Genomic DNA, 10,426 nt, shown 5'->3' on the forward strand with positions numbered 1-10,426 from the left:
AATCCATGAAATTATTTATGGAACATAGAACATCGAACAGTACAGTCCAGGAACAGGCCCTTCAGCCCATAATTTCTATGCTGAACATAATGCAAAGATAAACTAATCCTCTCTGCCTGCACATGATCCATATCCCTCCATTCCCTGCATATCCATGCCTATTGAAAACCACATTTCGTTATATCTAATTATGATTATACATCAATGCTGTCAAATAACTGCAAATATTATCTGCGAACATCACTTTCACCCTCATTGCATGCATTTTTTTTCAATAGAATTGGCTAATAAGGTTACATTATATATATATACGGGTGCTGTCTGTATGGAGTGTATACGTTCTCCACATGACCCACAAGATCCGGGATATCCGAATTCCTCCCAAGACGTGCAGGTTTGTATGTTATATGGCTTGGTATATAGTGTGTGTGTGCGTGTGTGGGTTTTTTTCACTATATATATATATACGGGTGCTGTCTGTATGGATATATATATATATATATATATATATATATATATATAGATATATATATATATATATACATTCAATTTGGCTTCACTCAATGCCTGATTAAGGCATATGGGTAACACTGTGCAAATCATTAAAAAAAACTTGATAGCTTACTCAGGTAAATAGGCCTATGATCCAAAGGAATAGATAGAATTAAAATGACTGGCGTAAAATAAAGCTTATGTAGTCCAATAAAAGTGTGTGTGCGCGTGTATGTGTATTTTTTTTCGCTATATATTTAAAATATATATATACATATTCAATTGGGTTTCATTCAATGCCTGATTAAGACACATGGGGTACACTGTGCATATCATACGCAAAAAAATAAATTAAAAGTTTAAATAGGCCTATGATCCATAGACGTAGATAGAATTAAAAATGACTGGCGTAAACTAAAGCTTATGTAGTCCAAAAAAAGTGTAAAATTGATCAAAATGAACTAACATTGGATTTGACACATTCACATATATGTGATCTCCTTTCTGTAATTTAAATATTCCTGTTTGAAAACTGTTCCTTGACCAGGACTCCTGCTTCTCGGGGCAATACAAGTTGCTTCTGGCGATCATGAGAGTAAAATCAGCGGGAAAGAGTTCGGTTCGTTTGAAGACCGTCTGTTGCAGCAGAGTGTGCGATTTGCATCCCAGCCCTCGGAAGTAGATTTTTGAGTAGATTGCAAAGTAGCCAGGATCGTCGATGATCAAAGCGCCTTCTTTGTAACGGATTCCACTTGTGAAGGCATTGCCCCTCGTGGCTTCCCACAGCAGTGTCTTTGAATTCTTAATGGAATGCATTCCTTCAAACCAAGAGATTGTAAATGAAGCATTAAGTCAATGTAAATATCACTAGAATGTATGATAATGAATAACTGGAAAATGTATTTCATAATTAATTATATGCACATGAAAAGCATCTTTTCCATTGATTTTCTTCTTGCGTTAAAATAGTAGATATAGCTCTTAGGGCTAACAGAATGAGTTTACTGTAGATATAGCTCTTAAGGCTAATGGGAGAATTGAAACATAGTTGGTCTCACCTGAGGGAAGGCACCTCCTTCATTGTGGAGACACGAGGAACTGCAGATGCTGGTTTACCCAAAAAAAGCACAAAGTGCTGGAGTAACTCGGGGATCAGGCAGCATCCCTGGAAAACATGGATAGATAACCTTTCTGGTCTGAAGAAGGGTCCCAACCAGATATGCCACATATCCATGTTCTCCAGAGATGCTGCCTGGCTCGCTGAGTTACTCTAGCACTTGGTGTCTTCCTTCATTGTAGTGCTCTCTTGGTAATAATTCAGAACCATTCAAGATCTCAAAGAACTGCTGATGTTGGTTTATACCAAAGAAAGACACAAAGTGCTGGAGTAACTCAACGGGTCAGGCAGTATCTCCGGAGAACAAGGATGGACACCTATTTATGTTCTCCAGAGATGCTGCCTGGCTCGCTGAGTTACTCTAGCACTTAGATCTAAGATCTACAGCAACAATGATAAACTTAATCCTTTACTCTAAGCTTCATAATATTACAACCAGGAGACAACTACACTGCCAACTGACAATTACTTGAATACTCTTTGCCTTGAACTCCCATCCCACATGTTATTGCCTTCAGACCAACCCCAAATCCATTCCTCAGGCTGGTTATTCACTGACCTGTGAGATGTGCAGCAAATGTTGGGAACTCTGTAACCTTCGGACCCCCTGATAGGAACAAAGCAAAGTTAGAGACAAGGAATTACAGTAAACGAGAGCAGTCATTGCCAACGTTCTTGATGAGAAAGAATCTCTTTTGATCGGGCAAAATGGTGGAGAGCAATTCAAATTAAAATCAAAGTGAATTAACATTTGGAAAGAAATGAAAAACCCGCACTATTCACAATTTGTTTTTGAAAGTTGTCGACACTCGTGTGTTTAATAACGGAACTGCCTGCATCGTAATATTATTTCTGCCTGTCAGTCTCAATTTGTGTCCAATCAGTTGACAAAAGATTTCCCCTTTTTGAATCATAAAGTCAAGAGTGTTTTATTGTCGTATCTCCCGAAACAGAACAATTTAATTCTTACTTGCAGCGGCACAACTGATATATAAACATAGTACCCTGTAAAACCCATCACAGAAAAATTTTGGAGAATATATATATATATATATATATGTGTGTGTGTGTGTGTGTGTGGGTGTGTGTGTGTGTGTGTGTGTGTGTGTGTGTGTGTGTGTGTGTGTGTGTGTGTGTGTGTGTGTGTGTGTGTGTGTGTGTGTGTGCGTGCGTGTGTGCGTGCGTGTATATATGTATATTAAATTGTTTGTTTATTTGTTTGTTTTTATATATTAAATATGTATAATATAATAATATATCTTATATAACATATAAAATATGTAATATAATAAGAGATATATATACTCTCAACTTTTATATATATATATATTAAGATGTGTGTGTGTAATAAGATATATATATATATATAATATAATAAGATTAAAAAATATATAATATAATATATATATCTTATTATGTTATATATATTTAAAATATAATACCAAACAACAAATAAACTGACAATAATAGTGAAAAGTCAAAAATAATGCCCCTGTCTATATAGTTCAGAGTCCAATTGGGTTTAAAAGAATGACAGTTAATTCCAGGTAACAGGTTCTGATCGATTAATTCAGTAGATTGCAAACTCTGATATAAAATTCTCCGTCACGCATGATAATTAATCCAAGATTATACTCACCAACCATCTTTGCCGGTGAACTTTCCTCTTTCTGAACCTAATAAAATCAAGAAAAAGATTGCTTTCAAATTCTGCTTTAAAGTCAGCAAAAGCATTTTTGTCATTCAGTGTTACATATAGAAAAGAGTGTGAACCTGTTTGATTTTCTCGAATTGCATCTTGAGTTGAATTAAGTATGTGGTGCCCAGTGCCAGACACGCCAGTATTATTAACGATAGGATCAGTATCGCAACCGTACACACTTTCTGCCAGTCCTTCTTAGGTTGCTTCTGCCTTGGTGGCAACTCTGGGGGCGTCAACGCATTGGGATACCGGGAGAGATTGGGATTGCCATCCACAGTGTAAATTTGTGCTCGCCGATAACGATCTTCCATGATCAGCTTCTGATCCAAAGTGCTGCTCAGCGGCCTTCAGTAGCTGGCCCTCTTAACGCAGTATTCTTGCTTGAGTTCACTGCAGGGTAAATCGCCAACCTTCAGTCCCTCATGCGTCCTACTGCTGTGACACTCAACATGGGAGTTTCTTATATATGTGAAGCCCTGTCGTTAGGTAGACCCACACTTGGTCATCCACCTCCTAAACCAAGTGGAAAACTGCAAAGTGACTTTCCAACCAGTCATGGTCATGGTGAAAGACTAAACATTCCACCTGTACCCTGAGAACCTTTTTGTATAATAACCCAGTCAAACTTGCACTGAATCCATCAGAATTTCCAGCTTGACTCTAAGCCCCTCTCACCACAAAAGAAACATTTTGCTCAGCTCGGTATGTGGGAGAGGCTATTTTTGTTGCTTCCTGTCACCTTTCGTGGTGTTTAATTAAGACGCTAATATGCAGCATTTCCTGCCTGCAAAACTTACAATGTGCAGGGGCTTTTTAGTTTAGAGGTACAGAGCAGAAATAGGCCCACCGAGAACACGTCGATCATCGATCAGCCATTCACGCTAGTTCTATGTTATGCCACTTTCTCAGCCACTCCCTACACACTTCACAGAGGGACAATTAACCTACTCTGGCCTTACAGCGGCAGAAACTCATGTTCGATTCTGACTACGGGTGCTGACTGTACAGAGTTTGTACGTTCTCCCTGTAACCGCGTGGGTTTTCTCTGGGTGCTCCGGTTTCCTCCCATACTCTAAAGACGTGCAGGTTTGTAGGTTAATTGGCCAACTGTAAATTTTCCCTAGTGTGTTGGATGGAACTAGTGAACGGGTGATCGCTGGTCGGCACAGACTCGGTTGGCTAAACAGCTTGTTTCCATGCTGTATCTCTAAACTAAACTAAACTAAACTAAATTACCTCTAAACAAAATGAAAGCACCTATGTGGAGACTGAGGCAGGCAGGACGGGTAGCTTTTGACATATACTGAAGATGATAAGGGATATTCAGAGAATAAATAGATTAAACTCCTTCCAAAGGCAGACGTCAGTAACCAGAGATCAAAGAACTAAGCAGAAGAGGAGGATTTTGATTAGTTTAGCAATTAGTTTAGCAATATAACATAGAAACAGACCCTTTGGCCCACTGAGTCCACACCAACCATTGATCACCCATTCAATAGACAATAGACAATAGACAATAGGTGCAGGAGTAGGCCATTCAGCCCTTCGAGCCAGCACTGCCATTCAATGTAATCATGGCTGATCATCCCCAATCAGTACCCCGTTCCTGCCTTCTCCCTATATCCCCTGACTCCGCTATCTTTAAGAGCCCTATCTAGCTCTCTCTTGAAAGTATCCAGAGAACTGGCCTCCACTGCCCTCTGAGTCAGAGAATTCCACAGAATCACAACTCTCTGTGAGAAAATGTGTTTCCTCGTCTCCGTTCTAAATGGCTTACCCCTTATTCTTAAACTGTGGCTCCTGGTTCTGGACTCCCCCAACATCGGGAACATGTTTCCTGCCTCTAGCGTGTCCAAATCCTTAACAATCTTATATGTTTCAATAAGATCGCCTCTCATCCTTCTAAACTCCAGAGTGTACAAACCCAGCCGCTCCATTCTCTCAGCAAATAACAGTCCTATTCACACTAGTTCTATGTTATCCCACTTTCTCATCCACTCCCTGCACACTAGGGGGCAATTTACAGAGGGCCGATTAACCAACAAACCCGCACGTCCCCAGAACGTGGAAAGAAACTCACGCGGTCATACGGAGAACGTGCAAACTCCGCACAGACAGCACCCGAGGTCAGGATCAAACCCAGGTCTCTGGTGCTGTGAGACTGCAATGCTACCAGTTGCACAACCCCGAATCAACTTTAAGTTTTTTATTTTCACATGTACCGAGGTACAGTTTTGCAAGCTATCTAATTAAATCTGATAATAACACATATAAATACAATCGTCAAACTGAAGTACAGTGGGCAGAGCAAAGAGGAAGATACAGAGTGCAGAATATAGTTCCCAACATTGTAGCGCATCAGTTCCATAGACAAAGTCCAATGTCCACAATGGGGTAGAGGTGAATCGAACAGTACCCTAGCTTATGGAAGGACCATTCAGAAGAAGCTTTAGACTTTAGAGATACAACACAGAAACAGGCCCTTCGGCCCACTAAGTCCGTGCCAACCCGCACACTAGCACCATACACTAGTTTAAGTAATGAGTTAGACACAAAAAGAGTAACTGCGGGTCAGGCAGCATCTCTGGAGAAAAAGAATAGGTGACGTTTCGGGTCGAGACCTTTCTTCAGGCTGAGAGTCAAGGGGGGAGGGAGGGAAACTAGGGGTGTGCAAAGGTTCAGAACAATCAGAGATTTACAAGTTACAGACAAGTTTCAAGACTATGAAGCGACCACAATGACTAGTGTGGGGGAGGGATCGAGAGAGAGGGAAAGCAAGGGTTACGTGAAGTTAGAGATATCAGTAGTAAAGGGCCTGTCCCACTTGGTGATGTTTTCGGCGACTGTCGGCATCATGGAACTGACGTATCAGGTCACTGAAAACGCCGCAGCGTGATGCAGCGTGACACGGCATGATGACGTATTGACGCGCAATGTTTCCTCAGGTGTCGCAACAATTTTTTTTGTCGTCGCTGGATTTTGAAATGTTCAAATAATTGGCAAGTGGGACAGGCCTTTTACTGTTTACCGCTGGGCTGTAAGCTGACCAAGCAAAATATGAGATGCTGTTCCTCCAATTTGCATTGGGCCTCACTCTGACAGTGGAGGAGGCCCAGGACAGAAAGGTCAGTGTGGGAATGGGAGGGGGAGTTAAAGTGTTTGGCAACGGAGAGATCACATGGGTCTAGTAATGAGTTTTTAAGAAGGAACTGCAGATGCTGGAAAATCGAAGGTACACAAACAAGTTGGAGAAACTCAGCGGGTGCAGCAGCATCTATGGAACGAAGGAGATAGGCAACGTTTCGGGCCGAAACCCTTCTTCAGACTGATAGGGGGTGGGGAGAAGAAAGGAAAAAGGAGGAGGAGGAGCCCGAGGGCTGAGGAAGAGATAGGAAGGGGAGGAGACAGCAAGGGTTAACAGAATTGTGAGAAATCAATGTTCATGCCACCGGGATGCAGATACCCCAAGCGGAATATGAGGTGCTGTTCCTCCAATTTCCGGTGTTGCTCACTCTGGCCGTGGAGGAGGCCCAGGACAGAGAGGTCGGATACGGAATGGGAGGGGGAGTTGAAGTGCTGAGCCACCGTGAGGTCAGGTTGGTTAGTGCGGACCGAGCGGAGGTGTTCGGCGAAACGATCGCCAAGCCTACGCTTGGTCTCACCGATATAGATCAGCTGACATCCAGAGCAGCGTTGGGACACAAAAAGCTGGAGTAACTCAGCGGGACAGGCAGCATCTCTGGAGAGAAGATGTGGGTGCCGTTCGGGGCGAGACCCTTCTTCAGTCTGAAGAAGGGTCTCGACCCGAAACGTCACCCATTCCTTCTCTCCAGAGATGCTGCCTGTCCCGCTGAGTTACTACAGCTTTTTGTATCAATCTTCGGTTGAAACCAGCATCTGCAGCTCCTTCCTGCACAATGAGTTGTTGGGATTTCACTGCCGTCCCTGAGAGGGAAGTGGAGGAGGATTCAGTGGAACTTCCAGTGGGAGCTGGAGGAATACTTGAAGGAATAAAAATAATTGGAACTTGGTGATGCGAGGCAGAGTGAAAGTAATTAGAGCTGGCACTGTCCTGGCCTCTTCCTATGGTGCATGCAAGTTGGAGCATATAGTGGGCAGAAATTAGATAATGAAAGGTTCACCCCTGTAACTACAAACTGCCTAGTTTCATTTAATCTTGCTTTCCGCTGTGGGAAACATCATTGCACAATTACCTTGCAGATTTAATTTGAGAATGCAGCTCTCTACACTATAACACCTACATACAGTAGCTGTGAATTTCACTTTCATGTCCTCTGTGCTAAATCGTGACACGAGAATGGGGTTGTAAATGCCATCTCACTAATAAAGGCTTCAAAGGTTCTTTATTGTCATGTGTATCAAGGTACAGTGAGATTCGTCCTTTACCAACAGATCAGTAAGATCATTGCCATAGATAAGTACATAGTTAAGCAAATGACGCTACATTATGTGGTGGTGCATCAGTAGGAGATGCTGCCTCACAGCACCAGAGACCCCAGTTCGATCCGGACTACAGGTGCTGTTTGAACGGAACTTGTACGTTCCCCTGTGACTGTGTGGGTTTTCTCCGGGTGCTCCAGTTTCCTCCCACACTCCAGGTTTGCAGGTTAATAGGCTTCTGTGAATTGTAAATTGTCCTTCGTATGTAGGATAATGCCAGTGTATGGGGTGATCGCTGGTCGGCACGGACTTGGTGGGTGGAATGGCCTGGATCTACGTTGAAGATAGACACAAAATGCTGTAGTAACTCAGTGGGTCAGGTATCATCGCTGGAGAAAAGGAATAGGCGACGTTTTGGGTCGAGATCCTTCTTCAGACTGAGAGTCAGGGGAAAGGGAAACTAGAGGTATGAAAAGGTTCAGAATAAATCAGAGTGAACCCTTCCATATCTCTAGTTTCCTTCCCCCTGACTCAAAGGAAGAGTTTCGACCTGAAATGTCACCTATCTTTTTCTAAGAGATTCTGCCTGTCCCGCTAAGTTACCCCAGCTTTTTGTGTAAACCAGCATCTGCAGTTCCTTCCTACACAGTTTCCACGATTTATCTCTAAAGTGTAACGGTGAGATCATAGAGTGTAGGACTTAGAAAAATACAGCGCAGGAACCACTTTCTGCCCACAATGTCCATGTGGAACCTGATGGCTGGAGCAGATAGGCAAGGTGGGGAAGAAACTGGAGTTGTGGAAGCAGCGCTCCCTCTCTATAACGGGGAAAAATGTGGTCATCAGGTGTGAGGTGCTCTCGGGGCTGCTGTACTTGGCGTAACTGTGGCCTGTCCCTCCCTCCTCCGCCACAGGGATCACCCGGGCCGTATTCCAGTTCATCTGGGGGTCGAGGATGGACTGGGTGCGACGGGCCACAAAGCACAAGTCGGCAGACTACGGGGGTAAATGCGTGTCCAACGTCACCCTCACCCTGATGGCCACCTTTGTGTGTGGCTGCAACAGACGGAGCGAAGAGCCAAGGCACGTGGGCACCAAGTGCCACTACCTGCTGAGGTTCTACCTGTCCCCGGTGTTGCAAAGGATGGGCCTGACGCAGATGCCACGCAATGTGCCAGTCAGCAGGACATTGCCGCACCATCTGTCATTCGTGGAAAGGTTCTTCCAGACCAACACCTTTGACCACAAGTCCATTGGGCAGTGGTCAGCATGGAACGTCCTGCAGGCACTGCAGGGAAATGACTCCATGGATCCGGTGACATGGTTCCCAGAGCAGACTGCCCAGCTTGTCTGTCAAAATGCCTCATCGCCAGAACTCACCAACAAACACCAAGACCTGACTTGGCTGGCGGTGAGGGGAGCCCTCCCAGTCAGATCCTTCCTGCACCGTCGGGAACCTCACTACCAGTGCACGCTGCCGTCGAGACGGCGGCTATGGGGAGGAGACGGTTGCCCACTTAATATTTTTTAGTTTCAGATTTTAGAGATACAGCGTGGAAACAGGCCCTTCGGCCCACTGACTCTGTGCCGACCAGATATCACCCGTACATTAGTTCTATCCTACACACTAGAGGCGATTTACAGAAGCTAATTGCCTATAATACTGTACGTCTTTGGAGTGTGGGTGGAAACCGGAGCACCTGGAGAAAACCCACTCGGTCACAGAGAGAACGTACAAACTCCGTATAGACAGCACCCGTAGTCAGGATCAAAACTGGGTCTGCGCCACTGTGACACCCCAAATATCATAATCTGTGTTACTAATTGTACTTAGTTATCACACTTTAGTGAATGAATACATAGAAACCATAAAACTCTCCAAAATCATTTTACAGTCCAATGCAGTTAGGAACTAGTTCTTACTCCATTTCCATGCATCAAATATAATAGTAAGATTAAACGAGAACTTACCATTTTGAAGTTTGATCTGTATTTTATGAGGAGTTACGATGAGGGATTACGTGAAGAACCCTCTCAGCACGCATGCGCGGCATACTTCAAAGTAGCAGTGTGGAATCACAGATAGACACAGTTATTGAAGTAGACATAGTAAAGACAAGGAGACATCAGTTTATCAGTTTGACCCATATTATTGAGGGTGGGAGCGGAGGGCACGTAATCCCTCATCGTAACTCCTCATAAAATACAGATCAAACTTCAAACTGGTAAGTTCTCGTTTAATCTTACCATTTTACTTCGGAGTCACGTGAGTGATTCCGTGAAGACTTCAAAGCTCTGTGATTTCAAACCGTGTAACAGTTATTACTTCACGCATTGCCGAAGTCCTTGAGGGAGGAAGTGTGTTATCGTAATCAACCAATGAATCTGTTTGTAGAAAAACACAATGGTATTTTTTAACAATAACAACAAAGAAATTAAATTGCTCCCCTGGACTTAAATTAATTATTTGCAGTCTGTAAAATCTTTCCTGCAAATAAAACAGGTTTTGCCAACGGCTTATTATAAAAAATTTTGAACGGCCTTCCCCCCACCATCCTGCTGTAGCCAGGATGTGGTCTATAGGCACGTCCATTCTTTTAGCCATCGACGTGGATGCTGCCCTGGTGGAATGAAATTTGTACATGTTAGTTTTTTATTCCAGTAGCTTTTAGCACCTGCTTGAGCCATCTCGAAATGGTTTGGCTAATCACCCG

The 10,426-nt window shown here is 43.4% G+C and overlaps 1 protein-coding gene across 1 annotated transcript; it reads right to left on the bottom strand.

Moving 5' to 3' along the window:
* Positions 1-602: 602 nt before the first annotated feature.
* LOC116978128 (tumor necrosis factor ligand superfamily member 6-like) lies at positions 603-3,980 on the bottom strand. The gene is made up of 4 exons (XM_033029151.1): positions 3,383-3,980; positions 3,249-3,285; positions 2,169-2,216; positions 603-1,310 (listed from the first exon to the last, which is right to left on the bottom strand). The coding sequence occupies exons 1-4, from the start codon at positions 3,620-3,622 to the stop codon at positions 907-909; spliced, it is 729 nt and encodes a 242-aa protein (XP_032885042.1). The 5' UTR covers positions 3,623-3,980; the 3' UTR covers positions 603-906.
* Positions 3,981-10,426: the final 6,446 nt, after the last annotated feature.

Source organism: Amblyraja radiata, chromosome 10, assembly GCF_010909765.2.
Source record: "Amblyraja radiata isolate CabotCenter1 chromosome 10, sAmbRad1.1.pri, whole genome shotgun sequence".
NCBI lineage: Eukaryota > Metazoa > Chordata > Chondrichthyes > Rajiformes > Rajidae > Amblyraja > Amblyraja radiata.